At 38.2% G+C, this 24,021-nt stretch overlaps 1 protein-coding gene across 1 annotated transcript in view; it reads left to right on the top strand.

The window, feature by feature from the left end:
• The window catches only part of INTS4 (integrator complex subunit 4), a 112,278-nt gene that overhangs the window by 18,949 nt on the left and 69,308 nt on the right, over positions 1 to 24,021 (top strand). The window contains exon 4 of the mRNA XM_022593907.2: positions 5,355 to 5,461. Coding sequence (XP_022449615.1) covers positions 5,355 to 5,461 — 107 coding nt within the window. The remainder of the gene's footprint in view (positions 1 to 5,354; positions 5,462 to 24,021) is intronic.

Genomic DNA, 24,021 nt, shown 5'->3' with positions numbered 1-24,021 from the left:
ATACTTAAGATAGTTTACATATGACATAAGATAGATACTATTGTCCCTATTTCATAGGCTGGGAAACTGAAGCTCAGAGAAGTTAACTAACTTGTTCAAGGTTACATAGTATGTGACAGAGTTGATGTTTTGTTGACTGTGCCTACTAACTCGCCCTGGTGCTGCCCTGGTCATGTGGTCCCCCACAATTTACTTCTATAAAGGCAACATCTCCCATGTCTCATATGTTGTTGCCTTTTCTGTTTGTTCCTTGTTGATGCCCACTAAAATTATTCTGTGTTTAGGTGAAAAGGAAAACTATTTTACCTTAAAATTTTTTTTCTTTGATTATCTAGTTTTATTTATGTATAAGGTTTTCTTATAGGGTTAGTGCCTCATTGCCTTGATATTTATTCTAAAATTAAATAAAATGAAATCCTTTGTGGCTGTTCCTGAAAGTACTATAGTTTTGTTTGAATTGTTTGTAGTTTCAAAAAATAGTTTTATTTCATTTTAGGGTATACATAGTTAAACAAATACGATTATTTAAATATTGGACAACATTTAGTCTATCAACTTGAGGTTATGAGAGTAATAAAGGTCCAGTGAACTCAAGAGACAATCTAAATTCACTTACTGTACAACTGTTTAATGATAACAAATATCTTATATAAGTGGCCCATGGGTTGAAGTTGAGAATTTTTTATTTTGTTAGAAGGAACTTTAAATTTTACCTGTATTGAATTTTGACCCAAGACTTTTAATTCACAGGAAACAATCAAAATATATTTAAAAAAATTTTTTGGCATTTATTGAAATGCCAATGTAATGACATTAGGGAGAAATTTAAAAAGTATTCCTACTACTACCATAAAACAATTTGATGGGGGTGGAGTCAAGATGGCAGAGTAGGAGGACGCTGAGTTCGCATCTCTGCACAGCTAGGGCACCTACCAGGCACTGGTGGGGGACCACAGACATCGAAGGGGATGGTAGGAACCACTGAGTGACTGGGTAGGGGGAGTGTGACATGTCAGGGAGTGAGGGGGAAGGAGAAGTGGAGGTGGGATGGGACTGGCGCCCCTGAGGGGTGGCTGGGGGAGGGGAAGGGTTCCCAGATCAGGTGGGGCCCACCCATGGTTAGCGGATCAACAGGGACAGGGGAGACCCTCGGGAGAGGGGAGGAATGGAAGGGAGCACAGCCAGCATTTCCCTGCCCACTTGGGCCTGTGGGGAGCCTGCTGAGGTCCTGGGCCTAATCCTCTGCCCTCTGAGGTCCAGCAGTGCTGAGCCTAAGCTCCGTCCACACACCCCCACCCAGGGCCTTACCTCTGAACTCCAAACTCTGCACACCAAGGCCCCCCTCAGGCCGTGCTGCCTTTCCCCACAGGTGCTACGCCTAGGTTCCCCCACACTAAACCCCACCCCCGCCTAAGTTCCGCCCCTGCCTAAGCTCTGCCCCCACAGCCAAGGGTCTTTTTTAATTTTAAAAGTTTTTTTAGGTTGTGTTTCTGTTTTACCTTGTTGTTGTTGATTCATTTATATTTTGATTTTTCTAATTTTATTTTATTCTTTATAGTTTGTTATTCAGCTCCTTTTGGCTTGTTCCCTTTTTTTTTTTTTCTGTTGTGGTTCTGTTTTACCTTGTTGTAGTTGTTTCACTTATATTTTTATTTTTCCTAATATATTTTTTGTTTTTTCTAATATTTTTTGCTTTCTCCTTTGTGTGTGTGTGTGTGTGTGTGTGTGTGTGTGTGTGTGTTTTTCTATTGCTATGCTGTGTGGCTTGCAGGATCTTGGTTCCCAGACCGGGGGTTGGGGCTGAGCTCCTTGGTGGGAGTGCCGAGTCCAAATTGCTAGACTGGGCTTCCCTGGTGGCGCAGTGGTTGGGAGTCTGCCTGCCGATGCAGGGGACACGGGTTCGTGCCCCAGTCCGGGAAGATCCCACATGCCGCAGAGCGGCTGGGCCCATGAGCCATGGCCGCTGAACCTGCGCGTCCGGAGCCTGTGCTCCGCAGCTGGAGAGGCCACAACAGTGAGAGGCCCGCGTAAAAAAAAAAAACAAAAAAAAACAAAACTGCTAGACTAACAGAGTACCTCAGACCCCAGGGAATATTAATTGGAGTGAGGTCTCCCCGGAGGTCCTTATCTCAGCACCAAGACCCGGCTCTACCCAACCGCCTGCAAACCCCAGTGCTGGACGCCTTAGGCCAAACAACAAGTAAGGCAGGAATACAGTCCCATACATCAGAAAAAATGAGACGACAGAAAAATGTTACAGACGAAGGAGCAAGGTAAAAACCTACAAAATCAAATAAATGAAGCGTTAATAGGCAACCTACCTGAAAAAGAATTCAGAGTAATGATAGTAAAGGTCCAAAATCTCGGAAATAGAATGGAGGCACGGATTGAGAAAATACAAGAAATGTTTAACAAAGACCTAGAAGAACTAAAGAACAAACAAACAGTGATGAACAACACAATAACTGAGAAGAAAAATGCACTAGAAGGAATCAGTAGTAGAATAACTGAGGCAGAACATTAAGTAAGTGAGCTGGAAGACTGAATGGTGGGAATAACTGCAGAGGAGCAGAATAAAGAATAGAGTCAGCTGGTAGGCTCCACTCTAAGATGATCCTTTATGTCTTTGGAGGACCGTTAAATATTAGTGTTTTTTGCTGTTTTTCTGTGGCACCCATCAGCTTTTGACTCTCCTGCTAGGAAGACAGAGAAATGCCTGGCTGCTATGGTTTTTTTTTAGCCAAAGCAACTGAAGGGAGCTAGGGAGAGGGAGGGAGTCTCATTTTCAATATGTTGATTATCTCTTAATCTTCTCTTCTTCATTATATTTCCTCCCTGTCCTCACCTAGTATTCCCCAAATTAGATCCTTTCTGTCCTAATTTTTATAGAGAACAAACCTCCTATTTCAGTGGTCACTTGGTTATATAGGATAGGGAAGGAGGCAGGGGTCCAACTACTTCTTATAGACGCTTCAAACAAATCCCTGCCTCATCCCTGTTTTGGGGTGTGTTTTGGTTGTCTTTTTATTTATTTATTTTTTTGTGGTACGTGGGCCTCTCACTGTTGTGGCCTCTCCTGTTGCGGAGCACAGGCTCTGGGCGCACAGGCCCAGCGGCCATGGCTCACGGGCCCAGCCACTCCGCGGCACGTGGGACCCTCCCGGACCGGGGCACGAACGGGGCAGTTCCCTGCATCGGCAGGCGGACTCTCAACCACTGTGCCACCAGGGAAGCCCTGGTTGTCTTTTTTAAAATCTACAATTCCTGAATCTTTCTGGGCGTATGGCTAGAATTTATTTGCTCTGTCACGACACCCTCCTCAGTAGGCATTTAGTATTAGATTTCTCAGTTTTGCCATAGACTTTTTTTTTTTTATTGGCATACTAAGTATTTTTTTAACATCTTTATTGGAATATAATTGCTTTACAATGGTGTGTTAGTTTCTGCTTTATAACGAAGTGAATCAGCTATATATATATATATCTCCCCATATCTCCTCTCTCTTGTGCCTCCCTCCCACCCTCCGTATCCCACCCCTCTAGGTGGTCACAAAGCACTGAGCTGCCATAGACTTTTTAACTGCTTTCCATCTCGGAAAAATTTGTTGACTTTTCTCATCTGCTTACCTTTCTTCTCCTGTTTTCTTTGTCCTTGTAAGTTTATACCTTTTAAATTTCTTTACGCTTATATGTTAATGAGGTTTTAGGAAAGAATTAGTGATAAACAGATGTGTTCAGTCTATTGTGTTTTACTGGAAGTCTTAGTAAGAGATGATTTAACCAGTGTTTTCTGAGCTTTGGTCATTTATATATCATACCATTTTTGACATACTTGTTTCACATCTATATTATGGTTTACTTAATGTTTTTAAGTGGACAATTATTTTTTAGTTAAATAAAATTAATTTAAAGAGACTATATTAGTAAAGGTAAAAGAAAATTAATGTCATCAACATAATAACTGCAATTTTTATTTTGTTCATTAAAATATGTACAAGCATACCTCTGAGATATTGCAGGTTCTGTTCCAGACCACCACAGTAAAATGAATATCACAATAAAGCAAGTCACACAAGTTTTTTGATTTCCCAGTGCAGATAAAAGTAATGTCTACACTATACTGTAGTCGATTAAGTGTGCAATAGCATTATGTCTAAAAAGAATGTACTACCTTAATACTGTATTGCTAAAAAATGTTAACCATAATCTGAGCCTTTAGTGAGTCATTATCTTTTTGCAATAGTAATATCAAAGATCATTGATCACAAATCACTATAACAAATATAATAATGAAAGTTTGAAATATTTCAAGAATTACCAAAAGGTGACAGAGACATGAAGTGAGCAGTGCTGTTGAAAATGGCACTGGTAGACTTGTTTGTTGCAGGGTTGAGACAAACCTTCAATTTGTAAAAAATGTAGTACAGTATCTGCAAAGTGCAATAAAGTGAAGCATAGTGAAACAAGGTATGCCTGTACAAGGTTATTAATATAAAAATGATTTTCCTAATGCCACCTAAATCCTCTTGTATACCACTAACACTACCATACCATAAGAGCCGTATTTTGGAACAAAGAAGAGAATCTGGCTAAGGTGATTGATAGTGGTTCACTTAGAATTGGCTGTTTGCCCATTTATTAAGCATCTGTTGGGCATATAATGAGTCGCGCTAGATTCTGAGAATACAAAGGTGAATAAAACACAGTCCTTGCCCTTAAGGATCTTTCAGTCTCCTGGTTTTGTCTGATATACAAATAAATAAGTATCGTAAAGTGTTACAGCTGATTCAGTGGAAGCATGAGGAAGAAATGGTTAATATTTTTAGGGGAAGAAGGAAAAGTACCATACAGGAGGTGACACTTCAGGATTAGTAGGTGCTCCCTGGGGAGTAAGGTTGAAAATGGAGTTGGATGTAGATGAAGGCATTCTAGGTAGGGAAGTTGGCCTGAGCAAATTATAAGTAATTGGGGAAAAGGGTGCTAGAGGAGACCTGAAATAGATGAGGCTAGAAAAGTAGGGAGGGCTAGACATCATGGCGGGACTGGTATGTATGTATGTATGTATATATGTATGTATGTATGCATGCCCTACTAAGGAATTTAGACTTTATCTTGAAGGCAATGAAAAGCCCTTGAATTAGTCAAGCACTAAACATTTTTGGAGCACTATGCACCATCCTGTGGAGGACTCAAATTTTTAGACATGATCCCTTTAGGAATTTAGTTGAAGGGAATTAGGGATCAAATAGTAGAACCCAGCTGACAAAAATCTACATTCTTTACCCAAGTAAATTTAGTTTCTATAGTGATCTCCTTTTGAAATTCTAAAACCCAACTTTCCATCTTCCTTTCTAGAGTCTCATCAAGTCCTAGCTCAGCTGTTGGACACTTTGCTTGCAATTGGCACTAAACTCCCAGACAATCAAGCTATCCAGATGCGATTAGTTGATGTAGCCTGCAAGGTAAGAATATAATTGTTAGACACAGGGTTGCATCTTTCTTGAACAGTTTTGCATTATCTGGAGAGGTGATACGAGCTGTAAGATCTGCTTACCTCCATCCTAAATCTATAACTGAGAATTGCCAAGGACTCTTAATGGTTTTAAGAGCTGCCTCATTTTTTTGTTTCTTGATGTTGGATTAGGAATAAAGTTGAGTAACTTGTTATAAAATGAGCTTCCTCATCCTCCCAAAAGAAATGAAAATAATCATAGGAACTACCATGTATCCTGTACCTAATACATGCACTCTGCTTATTACAGTACTTTGTACCCAGTTTTTCATTTGTTCCTCATAGTCCTTTAGGGAAGTGCTATTATACCTTTTTTACTAAGGTGGGAATTGAGGTTGGAGAAGTTTAGTTTCCCCAAGTTTTCGCAGTTAGGAAGTTGCAGAACCAGGGCATAAACTCCTTTTTCTGATTCCAAAGTCCACATTCTTTTTATGATACTTTGTTGCCTCAATAAACAGACCAACTAGACACAAGTGTTTCGGAAATTCTTTTTTTTTATCTGATTATAAAAAATTGTATGTACATTAGTTGTGCCTTTTTTTTTTTTTTTTGCGGTACGCGGGCCTCTCACTGTTGTGGCCCCTCCCGTTGCGGAGCACAGGCTCCGGATGCGCAAGCTCAGTGGCCATGGCTCACGGGCCTAGCCGCTTCGCGGCATGTGGGATCTTCCCGGACCGGGGCACGAACCTGCGTCCCCTGCATCGGCAGGCGGACACTCACCCACTGCGCCACCAGGGAAGCCCAGTTGTGCCTTTGGACTTAATTTGGAGCTTTTTATTAGCTGTCTTTTGTGCATAACACCAGTTCCTAAACTTTGTAGAATTGACTTTACTTTTTTTTTGTTGTTGCTCACATCTTTATTGGAGTATAATTGCTTTACATTGTTGTGTTGGTTTCTGCTGTATAAGAAAGTGAATCAGCTATACGCATTCACATATCCTCATATCCCCTCCCTCTTGCGTCTCCCTCCCACCCTCCCTATCCCACCCCTCTAGGTGGTCACAGAGCACCGAGCTGCTCTCCTTGTGTTATGTGGCTCCTTCCCACTAGCTATCTGTTTTACATTTGGTAGTGTATATATGTCCATGCCACTCTCTCACTTCATCCCAGCTTACCCTTCCCCCTCCCCTTGTCCTCAAGTCCATTCTTGTTTGTAGATTTTTTTGATGATGACAATTCTGACTGGTGTGAGGTGATACCTCATTGTAGTTTTGATTTGCATTTCTCTAATGATTAATGATGTTGAGCATCCTTTCATGTGTTTGTTGGCACTCTGTATCTTCTTTGGAGAAATGTCTGTTTAGGTCTTCTGCCCATTTTTGGATTGGGTTGTTTGTTTTTTTGATATTGAGCTGCATGAGTGCTTGTATATTTTGGAGAGTAATCCTTTGTCAGTTGCTTCGTTTGCAAATATTTTCTCCCATTCTGAGGGTTGTCTTTTTATCTTGCTTATGGTTTCCTTTGCTGTGCAAAAGCTTTAAAGTTTCATTAGGTCCCAGTTGTTTATTTTTGTTTTTATTTCCATTTCTCTAGGAGGTGGGTCAAAAAGGATCTTGCTGTGATTTATGTCAAAGAGTGTTCTGACAATTGGCTTTAGTTTTAATCTTTTTGGTAAATTTATTTTGAGAATATAAGGAGACATATGTTTGAATTGTGGAAGGGTTATATTCATGGAATTGGAAAGCCATTTCTGAACCCCAGGAAAGAATATTTCATTTATCTTAATAAACAATGACAACCATAAACAAACCCAGAACACTTTGAGAAGTATAGTATTAAAAGCTTAAGTGGAAAAAACTAGGGATTATGTGTTTGAGAGAGTAAGTGTATCTCCCATGTGAGAGTATATATATATACCTGGGAGGTTTTGCTTGTGAGAGAGGTGTTGTACTCAGGGGATTGTTCTGCTAGAAGTAACAGTTTCTTAAATTTGTTTTGAATAAACCTCTTATTATAAAAATTTATTCTCATGGAACTTTGGAAAGATACTAAAAAGTATAAAGAAAGAACTACACTCAACCATTATAAAGGCAACCATTATTATTGGTCTTTTGATGTATGCTTTCTGAATTTTTTTTCTGTATACAGATTGATTGCTTTTTTTTTTCTTTTTTTGTGGTACGCGAGCCCCTCACTGTTGTGGCCTCTCCCATCGCGGCCATGGCTCACGGGCCCAGCTGCTCCGCGGCATGTGGGATCCTCCCGGACCAGGGCACGAAACCGTGTCTCCTGCATTGGCAGGCAGACTGTCAACCACTGCGCCACCAGGGAAGCCCGATTGCTTTTCTTTTTACACATGTAGCTGTAATCATATTCTATGTTCAATTTTGCTTTTTCACTAACGTAACAAAAGTATTTTCCTTATATTGTAAATGTTTTATAAATATTTTTAATGGTTGCATGATATTTTGTCCAGTAATTAAACCATAGTTTGTCCTAACTATTCTCCTATTATTGGACATTTATATTGTAGCCATTTTTTAAAATTATAAATAATAGTACAGTGAATATGATTAGTCTAAAGTATTTTCTGTATTTAGGGTTATTTCCTAAACACAGATTGTTACAGTAGAATTACTAGATGAAAGCATTTAGAGTTTTTTGTAAGGCTTTTGATACTTTTGGCAAATTGTTTTCCAAAGTATTCCAGTTTATATGCCCATCAACAGTATATGAGAGTGCCTAATTTCACCTGTTTTTCTAACATTGGATATTAAACAAGAGATTAAGATTTAAACAAGAGATAAACCTGTTAATTTGGTAGGAGGAAAATGGAGTTTCATTTTTTTAAATTTCCTTTTTAAAAGATTACTAGTGAGACCTCGTATTTGTTCTTCATTTGCCTCTCTTGAGAATGAGCTTTTCATGTTTTCCAGTTTCTCATATGGAGTTTTTGTGCATTTCTTCACCATTTGTAATAGAGTAAAAATTTGAACTACCTGGAAATGGCATATCTGTCACAAGTTTTTGCAAATTCGCATAAATAAAGACTGATTCATAGCTACAGTTACTGTTTCTATTGCCTAGTGCTATTTTGTCTGTGATTTTTGCCATACAGTGTGCCATACAGATATGATTCACATACAATAACATTCACTCTTTTGATAGAAATAATGCAAAGTATATTTTTCAACTACAATGGAATGAAATTGGATGAGTAACAGAAAAAAATTAGGAGAAGCACAAATATGTGGAAATTAAACAGCATACTCCTATTTAACCAATGGGTCAAAGAAGAAATCAGTAGGGAAATTAGAAAATACTTTGAGATGAGTGAAAATGAAGACACAACATACCAAAACTGGGCTGCATCTAATGCAATGCCGAGAGGGAAATTTATAGCAATTAGTGTCTATAGTAAAAAAGAAGAAAGATCTCATACCAGTACCCTAACCTTCCACCTTAAGACGCTGTATAAGGAAGAGCACACTAAATATAAAGCATGCAGAAGGAAGGAAATACGAAAAACTAGAGGAGAAATTAATTAAATCAAGAGTAGAAAAACATTAGAGAAAAATCAGAGAACCAAAAGCTTGTTATTTGAAAAGATCAACAAAATTGATAAACCTTTAGTTTTGGAAAGGATGAAAAGAAGGCTCTAATTATTAGAATCAGAAGTGAAAAGAGGCTATTTCCGCTGACCTGACAGAAAAGAAAAGGAGCGTGGGGGCTCAGTAGTTGTGGCACACGGGCTTAGTTGCCTGACGGCGTGTGGGATCTTAGTTCCCCGACCAGGGATTGAACCACGTCCCCTGCATTGGAAGGTGGATTCTTAACCACTGGACCAGCAGGGAAGTCCTTTATCCTTATTATTTTTTTGAAGTTCATATTGCTCCTTTATATATTTTTAAAATGTAAGATGTGAATCTGCCATATTTTTTGTTTCACAGTAGGAAGAAAGTCATGCTTTTGGGTACTCTTAACGTTTCAAAATTCATCTCATTTTATCCTGTTAGTAATCCTTTGAGGTACATTGTACAGCTAGTCTTCATTTGAGAGATGATGAGATTTAGATTTGGCCAGGAAATTACTCAGTCTTTTCTTGTGTAGGATTCGCACAACTGAAATTAGAGGTCTTCTGCTTTCTTTCCTATCTGTGAAGATTTTTCTAGAAGAATAAATATCTTGTCATTTTTGCTTATATGGCTTCCTTAGAGCCTAGTTTAATTCTTTGTTTTTCTGTTTCCATCTCACCTTCTCTTCCATTCTCTCTGTTTTTTTTCTGTTCCTTTAATTCTGTGGCAAAAGTATCAAAACATCAAGCTCTTAAGGCAAAAGATAGAAACATACAGCATTTTAACATTTATCAAATACTACCCAAACAGATATTATGTGTTGTTTGTTAGGAGAGGTTGTCTGTTAGAATCATTTCCATTGCTAAGTACACTGAATTTTTATCTGTGCTTAAAAACAATCCATATTGATGGGAATCCATATTGATGGGAATCCATATTGATGGGAATTGGTGGTCCCGTGGTTAGGACTTAGTGCTGTCAGTGACGTGGCTGGGGTTCAATCTCTGGTCGGGGCCCTAAAATCCCACAAGCCGTGCAGTGTGCTGCCTCCCTCCCCCTCCCAAAAAAGAAAAAAATATCCATATTGAAACTGAGTGAGTCAGTAAGGTATTCTTGTCTTATTTAACCTCAGTCTTAGATTTTCTTGATATACTTAATCATTGATTTTTTTTCCTGTAGCAATAGTTTTAAACTGATTGGTTTAGCTTATTTTATTTTTGACGTGGATTGCTCTTATTATCAGGGATGTGGATTGCTTACTCACTCCATTAATAGAGAAATGATGGCACTTTAATGGCCTGGGTATAAGACCAAAATAGCATCATCTGTAGAGCAGACACTAGGCAGCTATTAGTGATGATAGCCGTGATGTAAGTAGTGACATGTGGGGGAAGGACATCATAAAACTGTAGTTGCTGCCCTGAGGGTGTGATTTAGACTTATGATCTCTTTTGGGCTAACATTCAGTGTGCAGTAATAGGCTGGTTATGAATCCGTGTTGCCTTGGTTACCTTAATAGGAACTAGAATGTTTTAATTTGTTTGAAAATCAAATAAAGTATTTGTAACAATTGCAGCAGTCTTCCAGGGGCTGGTGGTTCAGTTAACAGTTTAGTTATGACAAACGATTCTTCCATACTAAATAAAAATAGTTTAAAAAAAAGAACAACTTTGCTGTATTAACTCTGACAGAGAGTCATTGTCAGCTTCATATCTGGAAATTTCTCTTCTCAGTTTCAGTGTGTTATTTTGTTGGATAATTTTGAGCCCTTACTCTACATGACATTGTGATCACTTAAAAGTATATGTTTCACATTTCTGTAGCTTAAATAACTTGGAGGCATGAACTAACTCTGATCTAAAATGCTTGATTGAGACATTTTTATAAGGAGACAATACCTCTCTGAGAGCCCCACCCTCTGCACCTGAGCTTTCTCTCCAGGTTTCCTTTGTTCTCTCCTCTAAGTAAGCCTACCTACCTAGTCTAACTTCACATAGAACATAGCTTCACACAGAAAGTTCAGGTCCATTTAATTCAGGAATTTCCCCTTGGAGCATTCTGATGTGAACCATTAACAGGTGCTTAGTACCTTTCCTGACAGACTGCCCTCTTATTAGACAGCTATCACTGGAAAGTTTATGCTTGTGTGTTCCACATCAGCAGGGCTGTTTCATCCAGCTGGCCCACTTTTACCTCTGACCCTTCTTTGTTTTCTCTTTTTTGCCACTACCTGTCCTTCTTTTCCCCACCTGTTTCCCTTCTCTTCTTAAGCAGGTTGTTTTTTTAAAAGTACACGCCAGGGCTTTCCTGGTGGCACAGTGGTTGAGAGTCCACCTGCCAATGCAGGGGACGCGGGTTCGTGCCCTGGTCCGGGAAGATCCCACACGCCGCGGAGCGGCCGGGTCCGTGAGCCATGGCCACTGAGCCTGCGCGTCCGGAGCCTGTGTTCTGCAACGGGAGAGGCCACAACAGTGGGAGGCGCACGTACCGCAAAAAAAAAAAAAAAAAGTACATGCCAAAAGGGTAAGCTGTGACAAAGTGAGAGAGTGGCATGGACATATATACACTACCAAACGTAAAATAGATATATTGGGAAGCAGCCACATAGCACAGGGAGATCAGCTTGGTGCTTTTTGACCACCTAGAAGGGTGGGATAGGGAGGGTGAGAGGGAGGGAGACGCAAGAGGGAAGAGATATGGGAACATATGTATATGTATAACTGATTCACTTTGTTATAAAGCAGAAACTAACACGCCATTGTAAAGCAATTATACGCCAATAAAGATGTAAAAAAAAAAAGTACATGCCAAGTGCCAGGCACTATGCTAGGCATTTGTATTTACTGAATGTCTGTTATATCTGGGACACTATTAACTGATTTTACATACAGTAATTATTAAATGAATTCATTTTAATCCACTCACCATAAAACTTCATGGTAGGCGATATTATTCCTATTATTACAAAGTAAGGGTTTCTAAAAACTTAAGGGGCTTAGTGAAGACCACATAGATACTAAGTGGCAGCTCCAACAATCAGACCTAGGTCTGGATCCAGTCTATGTTCATTCCACTGTGTTTCTTTGCTTCTCAAACAAGAGGGGAAACAAGTTATGAAATCCACTTTCTTTGCAAAGCCTCCTACACCTCCTCCAGGCATTCTCTGCACCTGTGTGGGTATGAGTCTGCTATACCTACCCCCTTTTTATGGTCTTAAAGTACACTTATTCTTATGGATAATATAACATTTTTCAAATGTTTATGAAACAGTATGGTTAGTTTATTCTTTTTTGTGTATATTTAAACTTTCTTTTTTTTTTGCGGTACGTGGGCCTCTCACTGTGGTGGCCTCTCCCGTTGCAGAGAACAGGCTCCGGACGTGCAGGCTCAGCGGCCATGGCTCACGGGCCCAGCCGCTCCGCGGCACGTGGGATCCTCCCGGACCGGGGCACAAACCTGCGTCCCCTGCATCAGCAGGCGGACTCTCAACCACTGCGCCACCAGGGAAGCCCTAAACTTTCATTTTTCAAAACAATCTCTAACTTGGGAATTCTCTGGTGGTCCAGTGGTTAGGACTTGGTGCTTTCAGTGCTGAGGGCCCGGTTCAATCCCTGGTCAGGGAACTAAGATCCCCCAAGCCATGTGGTGTGGCCTTAAAAAGAAACAAAAACAAACTCTCAAACTTGAAGAAAAATTGCAAGCACAGTAATAAAGAACTTTCTTTTCTTGTGAACCATTTTAGAGTAAGTTGCTAACATGGTGCCCCATTACTCTTCAATACTTCAGTTTGTGTTTCCTATAAACAAAGATACTCTCCATCATAACCTCTATATGACCATCAAAATCAGGACACTAACATCAACATATTACCATTTAATCCTCAAACCTCATTCAAATTTCAGTATTTATTCCAATGTCCTTTATAGGAAAAGAATCCAGTTCAGAATCACATCTTGCATTGATTGTCAACATATCTCATCAGTCTTTTTCTTTTTTTAAAAAATTAATTAATTAATTAATTGATTTTTTTTTGGTGGCGTTCGGTCTTTTATTCCCCAGTACTGTATATTTATTTATCCATAAATTGTATATATTTATTTATTTTAAAATTTTATTTTATTTATTTTTGGTTGCATTGGGTCTTTTTTTTTTTAACATCTTTATTGGAGTATAATTGCTTCACAATGGTGTGTTAGTTTCTGCTTTATAACAAAGTTAATCAGCTGTACATATACCTGCATCCCCATATCTTCCTCCCTCTTGTGTCTCCCTCCCACCCCCCCATCCCACCCCCCCATCCCACCCGTCTAGGTGGTCACAGAGCACCGAGCTGATCTCCCTGTGCTATGTGGCTGCTTCCCACTAGCTATCTATTTTACATTTGGTAGTGTATATATGTCCATGCCACTCTCTCGCTTTGTCACAGCTTACCCTTCCCCCTCCCCATATCCTCAAGTCCATTCTCTAGTAGGTCTGTGTCTTTATTCCTGTCTTACCACTAGGTTCTTCATGACATTTTTTTTTCTTAAATTCCATATATATGTATTAGCATACGGTATTTGTCTTTCTCTTTCTGACTTACTTCACTCTGTATGACAGACTCTAGGTCCATCCACCTCATTACAAATAGCTCAATTTCATTTCTTTTTATGGCTGAGTAATATTCCATTGTATATATGTGCCACATCTTCTTTCTCCATTCATCTGATGATGGACACTTAGGTTGTTTCCATCTCCTGGCTATTGTAAATAGAGCTGCAGTGAACATTTGGTACATGACTCTTTTTGAATTATGGTTTTCTCAGGGTATATGCCCAGTAGTGGGATTGCTGGGTTGTATGGTAGTTCTATTTGTAGTTTTTTAAGGAACCTCCATACTGTTCTCCGTAGTGGCTGTACCAATTCACATTCCCACCAGCAGTGCAAGAGGGTTCCCTTGTCTCCACACCCTCTCCAGCATTTATTGTTTCTAGATTTTTTGATGATGGCCATTCTGACTGGTGTGAGATGATATGTCACTGTAGTTTTGATTTGCATTTCTCTAATGATTAATGATGTTGAGCATTCTTTCATGTGTTTGTTGGCATTCTGTATATCTTCTTTGGAGAAATGTCTATTTAGGTCTTATGCCCATTTTTGGATTGGGTTGTTTGTTTTTTTGTTATTGAGCTGCATGAGCTGCTTAAAAATTTTGGAGATTAATCCTTTGTCAGTTGCTTCATTTGCAAATATTTTCTCCCATTCTGAGGGTTGTCTTTTGGTCTTGTTTATGGTTTCCTTTGCTGTGCAAAAGCTTTGAAGTTTCATTAGGTCCCATTTGTTTATTTTTGTTGTTTTTATTTCCATTTCTCTAGGAGGTGGGTCAAAAAGATCTTGCTGTGATTTATGTCATAGAGTGTTCTGCCTATGTTTTCCTCTAAGAGTTTGAGAGTGTCTGGCCTTACATTTAGGTCTTTAATCCATTTTGAGCTTATTTTTGTGTATGGTGTTAGGGAGTGATCTATTATCATACTTTTACATGTAACTGTCCAGTTTTCCCAGCACCACCTATTGAAGAGGCTGTCCTTTCTCCACTGTACATTCCTGCCTCCTTTATCAAAGATAAGGTGACCATATGTGTGTGGGTTTATCTCTGGGCTTTCTTTCCTGTTCCACTGATCTACCTTTCTGTTTTTGTGCCAGTACCATACTGTCTTGATTACTGTAGCTTTGTAGTATAGTCTGAAGTCAGGGAGCCTGATTCCTCCAGCTCTGTTTTTCTTTCTCAAGATTGCTTTGGCTCTTCGGGGTCTTTTGTGTTTCCATACAAATTGTGAAATTTTTTGTTCTAGTTCTGTGAAAAATTCCATTGGTAGTTAGATAGGGATTGCATTGAATCTGTAGATTGCTTTGGGTAGTAGAGTCATTTTCACAATGTTGATTCTTCCAATCCAAGAACATGGTATATCTCTCCATCTATTTGTATCATCTTTAATTTCTTTCATCAGTGTCTTATAATTTTCTGCATACAGGTCTTTTGTCTCCTTAGGTAGGTTTATTCCTAGATATTTTATTCTTTTTGTTGCAATGGTAAATGGGAGTGTTTTCTTGATTTCACTTTCAGATTTTGCATCATTAGTGTATAGGCATGCCAGAGATTTCTGTGCATTAATTTTGTATCCTGCTACTTTACCAAATTCATTGATTAGCTCTAGTAGTTTTCTGGTAGCATCTTTAGGTTTCTCTATGTATAGTATCATCTGCAAACAGTGAGAGCTTTACTTCTTCTTTTCTGATTTGGATTCCTTTTATTTCCTTTTGTTCTCTGATTGCTGTGGCTAAAACTTCCAAAACTATGTTGAATAAGAGTGGTGAGAGTGGGCAACCTTGTCTTGTTCCTGATCTTAGTGGAAATGCTTTCAGTTTTTCACCATTGAGGACGATGTTGGCTGTGGGTTTGTCATATATGGCCTTTGTTATATTGAGGAAAGTTCCCTCTATGCCTACTTTCTGGAGGGTTTTTATCATAAATGGTGTTGAATTTTGTCAAAAGCTTTCTCTGCATCTATTGAGATGACCATATATTTTTTCTTCTTCAATTTGTTAATATGGTGTATCACATTGATTGATTTGCGTATATTGAAGAATCCTTGCATTCCTGGGATAGACCCCACTTAATCATGGTGTATGATCGTTTTAATGTGCTGTTGGATTCTGTTTGCTAGTATTTTGTTGAGGAGTTTTGCATCTATGTTCATCAGTGATATTGGCCTGTCGTTTTCTTTCTTTGTGACATCCTTGTCTGGTTTTGGTATCAGGGTGATGGTGGCCTCGTAGAATGAGTTTGGGAGTATTCCTCCCTCTGCTATATTTTGGAAGAGTTTGAGAAGGATAGGTGTTAGCTCTTCTCTAAATATTTGATAGAATTCGCCTGTGAAGCCATCTGGTCCTGGGCTTATGTTTGTTGGAAGATTTTTAATCACAGTTTCAATTTCAGTGCTTGTGATTGGTCTGTTCATATTTTCTGTTTCTTCCTGATTCAGTCTTGGCAGGTTGTGCATTTCTAAGAATTTGTCCATTTCTTCCAGGTTGTCCATTTTATTGGCATAGAGTTGCTTATAGTAATCTCTCATGATCTTTTGTATTTCTGCAGTGTCAGTTGTTACTTCTCCTTTTTCATTTCTAATTCTATTGATTTGAGTCTTCTCCCTTTTTTTCTTGATGAGTCTGGCTAAAGGTTTATCAATTTTGTTTATCGTCTCAAAGCAGTAGCTTTTAGTTTTATTGATCTTTATTATTGTTTCCTTCATTTCTTTTTTATTTCTTTCTGATCTGATCTTTATGATTTCTTTCCTTCTGCTAACTTGGGGGGTTTTTTGTTCTTCTTTCTCTAATTGCTTTAGGTGTAAGGTTAGGTTGTTTATTTGAGATGTTTCTTGTTTCTTGAGGTGGGATTTTATTGCTGTAAACTTCCCTCTTAGAATTCCTTCTGCTGCATCCCATAGGTTTTGGGTTGTCGTGTTTTCATTGTCATTTGTTTCTAGTTATTTTTTGATTTCCCTTTGATTTCTTCAGTGATCTCTTGGTTATTTAGTAGTGTATTGTTTAGCCTCCCTGTTTGTAATTTTTACAGTTTTTTTCCTGTAATTGATATCTAGTCTCATGGCGTTGTGGTTGGAAAAGATACTTGATATGACTTCAGTTTTCTTACATTTACCAGGGCTTGATTTATGACCCAAGATATGATCTATCCTGGAGAATGTTCCATGCACAGTTGAGAAGAAAGTGTATTGTGTTGTTTTTGGTTGGAATGTCCTATAAATATCAGTTAAGTCCATCTTGTTTAATGTATCATTCAAAGCTTGTGTTTTCTTATTTATTTTCATTTTGGGTGATCTGTCCATTGGTGAAAGTGGGGTGTTAAAGTCCCCTATATGATTGTGTTACTGTCAATTTCCCTTTTTATGGCTGTTAACACTGCCTTATGTACTGAGGTGCGCCTATGTTGGGTGCATATATATTTATAATTGTTATATCTTCTTCTTTGATTGATCCCTTGATCATTATGTAGTGTTTTTCTTTGTCTCTTGTAATAGTCTTTATTTTAAAGTCTACTTTGTCTGATATGAGAATTGCTACTCCAGCTTTCTTTTTATTTCCATTTGCATGGAATATATTTTTCTATCCCCTCACTTTCAGTGTGTATGTGTCCCTAGGTCTGAAGTGGGTCTCTTGTAGATAGCATATATACGGGTGTTGTTTTTGTATCCATTCAGCCAGTCTGTGTCTTTTGTTTGGAGCATTTAATCCATTTACATTTAAGGTAGTTATTGATATGTATGTTCCTATTACCATTTTCTTAATTGTTTTGGGTTTGTTATTGTAGGTTTTTTCTTTCTGCTGTGTTTCCTGCCTAGAGAGAAGTTCCTTTAGCATTTGTTGTAAAGCTGGTTTGGTAGTGCTGAATTCTCTTAGCTTTTGCTTGTCTGTGAAGGTTTTAATTTCTCTGTCGAATCTGAATGAGGTCCTTGCTGGGTAGAGTAATCTTGGTTGTAGCGGGTAGAGTAATCTTGGTTGTAGGTTTTTCCATTTCATCATTTTAAATATGTCCTGCTACTCCCTTCTGGCTTGCAGAGTTTCTGCTGAAAGATCAGCTGTTAACCTTATGGGGATTCCCTTGTATGTTATTTTTCCCTTGCTGCTTTTAATATTTTTTCTTTGTCTGCATTGGGTCTTCATTGCTGTGCTCAGGCTTTCTTTAGTTGAGGCTAGCAGGGGCTACTCTTCTTTGCGGTGCGCGGGATTCTCATTGCGGTGGCTTCTCTTGTTGCAGAGCACTGCTCTAGGTGCGTGGGCTTCACTAGTTGTGTCGCATGGACTTAGTTGCTCCGGGTCATGTGGGATCTTCCTGGACCAGGGCTCGAACCCATGTCCCCTGCATTGGCAGGCTGATTCTTAACCGGTGCACCACCAGGGAAGCCCCAGTCTTTTTCAATTTGGAATAATTCTTCAGTCTTCACTTCATTTCATTAACTTGACACTTCTGAAAATTATAGGACAGTAATTTTGTAGAATATTCCTGAATTTGGGTTTGTCTGATATTTTTTCATAATTAGATTCAAGTTTTCCACCTTTGGCACAAATATCACAGACTTGATGCTGTTCTGTTCTCATTGTATCCTATTAGGCGGTACACCATTTTGATTTGTTCCCATTGGTGATGATGTTTACTTTGATCACTTGGTTAAGGTGTTGTCTGTCAGATTTCTTCAGTATAAAGTTACTCTTTCTTTTTGAAATGAATAAGTATTTTGTGGCATGGTACTACTACTTTGAAACTATGTAAATTGTCCTCCAACTTTCAATTTATTTATTTATATCAGTTATGGACTCAGATTTCTTGTTTGTTCAATGTTATAACCTGTTACTGTCATTATTCATCTTGTTCAAGTGCCCTGATTTTGCCAGGTGGGAACCCCTTCAGGCTGGCTTCTATGTCCTTTTGACTTTTCTCTTCAGTTACCCCTTTATCAGCTTGGGGGTTAGGGGCACTGACACTTTGAATAGTCAGAAATTCACATTTAACTTATAGTTGACCCTCCATATATGCAGTTCCTCAGTATACCCACTTCCTTTGTATCCACAGTGCTACCTCCACAATTCAACCATCCACGAACTGTGTAGTACTGTAGTATTTGCTATTGAAAAAAAAATGTGTATAAGTGGACCCACTCAGTTCAAACCATGTTGTTCAAGGGTCAACTGTATATTTTTTTTAATGCGTCATTTCTTTCTGGCACAATAAAATATTTCAGGCCCACCTTGTACTTTCTCTAGTCTACCCCTGGAATGAGCTTTTCTCCAAGAAGCCCTGGTTCCTCTTAGTGGTGAAATGTATTTTGAAACCAAGTTCTGGGTACTAAGTGTGCTCGTTGCTGTTGAGGTGTTGCTACTCCTGGGCCCTCTCAGTGGAGAGAGCTAGCGGAGATACATACACATATATATATATTAGATATATATATTCTAATGTAATGTCTATATATATCATATACAAACATATATATCTGTATTTTTATTTCTATATCTGTATGTAAGAAAAATCATGTTCTCATCTCTCCTTGTAAGTCAAACCCAACACTATAGTGTTTACTTGACAGTGTTTTTCTAGTATTTGTAACTTCTTTCTTAGACAGCATTATCCTTAATATATTTACTTATTTGATGTATCTTCCTGTTCAGTTTTGTATATGTGTGAATGTGTGTATGTTACTTCCACAAAGTGTCAGTGGCCTGGTTTGCTAATCATAAGAATTGGGTGTTCCTGAAAAAACCATAATTCAAAAAGGGTCATGTATCACAATGTTCATTGCAGCTTTATTTACAATAGCCAGGACATGGAAGCAACCTACGTGTCCATCAAGAGATGAATGGATAAAGAAGATGTGACACATATATACAATGGAATATTACTCAGCCATAAAAAGAAACAAACAAACTATTTGTAGTGAGGTGGATGGACCTAGAGTCTGTCATACAGAGTGAAGTCAGAAAGAGAAAAACAAATACCGTATGCTAACACATATATATGGAATTAAAAAAAAAAAAAAGGTTCTGAAGAACCGTGGGGCAGGACAGGAATAAAGACGCAGATTTAGAGAAGGGACTTGAGGACAAGGCTGGGGGAAGGGTAAGCTGGGACAAAGTGAGAGAGAGGCATGGACTTATATATACTACCAAATATAAAATAGATAGCTAGTAGGAAGCAGCCGCATAGCACAGTGCTTTGTGACCACCTTGAGGGGTGGGATAGGGAGGGTGGGAGGGAGACGCAAGAGGGAGGAGATATGGGGATATATGTATATGTATAGCTGATTCACTTTTTTATACAGTAGAAACTAACACACCATTGTAAAGCAATTGTATTCCAATAAAGATGATTAAAAGAAGGGGATATTAATTTAGTATCACTGTGTTTATCAGGCAGTAATTAGAAACCCAAGCAGTTTGTCATGGCTGGAGAATAGTGATACTTGGGAGTAGCAATATAAATGTATGTAAAGAAAACAGGTATTGTAGAGCTTTTAAGTATTTAAGGTTCAAATGCCCAACTCTGAACATAGTAAGCAAAGTTTTAGAAATCATGACATTATTTATTTATGAAGCTGGATAGGGAAAAGAGCTCTAGATGGAGTGTCAGGAGACTTGGATTCCAGTATCAACTGTTCCACTAGGTTATCTTTGCGTTATTAGACATATCACTTAATCATTATCATCCTATAAAATAGGGAATTGGTGAAGGCACAAGGAGAGAGATGGGTGATTACTGAGGGTACTTTCAGTGACTGTATGTCCCAGTGTTAGAGTGAGCAAGAGGGAAACTTGTGTGATTTCAATCAGTGATTTCATTTATGGGTAGAAAATCCTGGAAAATTTGAACTTGAAGGGAATATCCAAAGATACTATTTTGTGAACTTGAAGGGAATATCTGAAGATACTCTTTTGTATTGACAATTTTACATGCAGTAATCTCATTACTTTAGATTATAGTAATAATAGCTAATAGTCATGCTTTATAGTATATAAAGTTTTTTTTAACATTTATATTCTTATTTGAGCCTTATGATACACCTGTAAGTTAGGTAAGGCAGATATTATTGTTCCTTCTTTATAAATGAGGAAAGTGAGACCCTAAGAGGTCCAGTTGCTTGATCAATGTTACATATATAGAGTCAGAGCTGAAATTTGAAGCTAGGTCTTTTTTTTTCAATCTATATATACTTTATAATATGGAAATTTTCAAATTTACTTATTCTTTCCAGTTTTTGGTGTAAATTTGACAATTATTTATGCTTTGTAATCTTTTTCATGTTTTTTCCTTCCACTTTTTGTTGTAGTCTAATGTAATATTTTTAAGGAAATCCCTGACATGTTATTTAAATTATAAATACTTAAGTATGTCTCTAACTGATAATAACTGATATGTTTTTAATATAGCCATGATGCAGTTATTATCAGTTATTCCATATCATCTCATACCAGTTCATATTAAAATTTTTTTAATTGCAATAAATATCTTTTTGTAGTTCGTTTTGTTTTTTTTTTTTTGGATTAGCGTGTATTACCTTTGGATAGTCTCTTGAATTTCTTTTAATCAGTAACAGTGGCCTCTTTTGTTTTTCCTTTAATTGCCACGGATTTATTGAAGAAACTGGATCACTGGTCTTGTTTATGTCCTACATTCTGGATTTGATTGCTTCCTTTTGGTGTCATATATATGTTGACAGTGGGAACCCCTACAGATTGGCTTCTGTGTCCTTTTGATCTGGACTCAATTAGTCCTTGATATTTCCTTGCTTTTTGGCACGAGGTTTCCCAGGTTCTTCTTACATATTTCTTGCCCAGCCCTTAAATTAGTCATTTCATTAAAGTATTTTCAGTTCCTGTTATTGCATTATGCAAATAGCCTATTTCAGTAGCAGTGGACTAGGATTGAGGGAGAGATAACTGAAAATTTGTTAAAAATGATGGTGAGAAGTGCCAAAATGAAGAAGATTGACAGTACTAAGGGTTGACAAAGATGTGGCATATCTGGAACATTTACATATCACTGGTGGGAGTGTAAATAAGTTCAGTTAGTACAACCACTTTGGAATACTATTTGGCAGTCTCATCTTAAGCTGAACATATACATGTCCTGTGACCCAGCAATTTCACTTCTTACTGTATATTCAGCAGAAATGTGAACATGTATACCAAAAGCCACATTCAAGAATAAGCAGAGAGCATTATTTAGAATAGCCGCAAACTGGAAATAACCCAAATATCTATCAGCAGTAGAAAGGATAAATGGATTATGGTGTGTACACAAATGGAATACTGTACAGTAATGAGAATGAATAAACCATTGCTATAATGCCATACTGTGGACGATTCTCACCAACATAATATTAAGCAAAGGAAGCCAGGCACTATTTGATTTTATAAAGTAGAAAACTAGACAAAATATATGTTAGAAGTCAAGATAATGGCTATTTTTTGTTGTTGAAGTATAGTTGATTTACAGTATTATATGTTTCAGGTGTACAGCACAGTGATTTAGTATTTTTATAGGTTATACTGTATTTAAAATTATTATGAAATATTGGCTATAATCCTGTGCTGTACAATATATCCTTGTAGCTTACTTATTTTATACATAGTAGTTTGTACATCTTAATCCCCTACTCCTATTTTACTCCTCTTCCTCTTCCCACTGGTAACCACTAGTTTCCTCTCTATGTCTGTGAGTCTGTTTCTGTTTTGTAATATTCATTTGTTTGTTTTATTTTTTTAGATTCCATTATAAGTGATAACACCCAGTATTTGTCTTTCTCTGTGTGACTTATTTCACTAAGCATAATACCCTCCAGATCCATCTGTGTTGTTGCAAATGGCAAAATTTCATTTTTTTTGTGGTTGAGTAGTATTCCATTGTGTGTGTGTGTGTGTGTGTGTGTGTGTACACGTACACCACATCTTCTTTATCCGTTTATCTGTTGATGGACACTTGGGTTGCTTCCATATCTTGGCTATTGTAAACAATGCTGCTGTAAACATTGGGTGCATGTATCTTTTCCAAGCAGTGTTTTTGTTTTCTTCAGATATATACCCAGGAGTGGAATTGCTGGATCATATGGTAGTTCTATTTTTAATTTTTTGAGGAACCCCATACTGTTTTCCATAGAGGCTGCACCCATTTTCATCCCCACCAGCAGTGTATAAGGGTTCCCCTTTATCCACATCTTTGCCAACATTTGTTATTTGTGTTCTTTTTAATGATTGCCATTCTGACAGGTGTTAGATGATGTCTCATTGTAGTTTTGATTTGCATGTCTCTGATGATTAGCGATGTTGAGCATCTTTTTATGTGCCTCTTGGCCATTTGTATGTCTTTGGAAAAATGTTCAGGTTTTCTGCCCAATTTGTAATCAGGTTGTTTGGGTTTTTTTGATATTGAGGTATATGAGCTGTCTATATGTTTGGAATATTAACCCCTTATTGGTCATGTAATTTGCAAATATTTTCTCCGATTCACTAGGTTGTTTTTGTCAGTGGTTTCCTTTGCTGTGCAAAAGCTTTTAAGTTTAATTAGGTCCCATTTGTTTATTTTTGCTTTTGTTTCCTTTGCCTTAGGAGAGAGACCCAAAAAAATATTTCTATGATTTATGTCAAAGAGTGTTCTGCCTATGTTTTCTTCTGGGAGTTTTATGGTTTCTAATCTTACATTTAGGTCTTTTTTTTTTTTTGGGCTGCGTTGGGTCTTAGTTGAGGCACACAGGATCTTCATTGTGGCATGCAGGCTCTTCATTGTGGTGTGCAGGCTTCTCCCTAGTTGTGGTGTGTGGGTTTTTCTCTCTCTAGTTGTGGCGTGTGGGCTCCAGAGCGCGTGGGCTCTGTAGTTTGTAGCTCAAGGACTCTCTAGTTGAGGCACATGGGCTCAGTAGTTGTGGCGTGCGTGCTTAGTTGCCCTGCAGCATGTGGGATCTTAGTTCCCCGACCAGGGATTGAACCTGCATCCCCTGCATTGGAAGATGGATTCTTTACCACTGGACCACCAGAGAAGTCCCACAGTTAGGTCTTTAATCCATTTTGAGTTTACTTTTGTATATGGTATGAGAAAATGTTCTAATTCATACTTTTACATGTAGCTGTAGAGTTTCCCCAGCACCACTTATCAAAGGGACTGTCTTTTCCCCATTGTATATTCTTTCCTCCTTTGTTGTAGATTAATTGACCATAAGTGTGTGGGTTCATTTCTTGGCTCTCTCTTCTGTTCCATTGATCTGTGTGTCTGTCTTTTTAAAAATGTGTTTATTTATTTATTTTTGGCTGTGTTGGGTCTTTGTTGCTGCACACGGGCTTTCTCTAGTTGTGGCGAGTGGGGGCTGCTCTTTGTTGCAGTGCGCGGGCTTCTCATTGCAGTGGCTTCTCTTGTTGCGGAGCATGGGCTCTAGGCACACGGGCTTCAGTAGTTGTG

This window comes from Delphinapterus leucas, chromosome 7 (genome assembly GCF_059928025.1).
Source record: "Delphinapterus leucas isolate spDelLeu-1000000601 "Yukka" chromosome 7, BTC_Dleu_Yukka2, whole genome shotgun sequence".
Classification (NCBI taxonomy): domain Eukaryota; kingdom Metazoa; phylum Chordata; class Mammalia; order Artiodactyla; family Monodontidae; genus Delphinapterus; species Delphinapterus leucas.
This window is presented reverse-complemented; position numbering and strand designations above follow the sequence as displayed.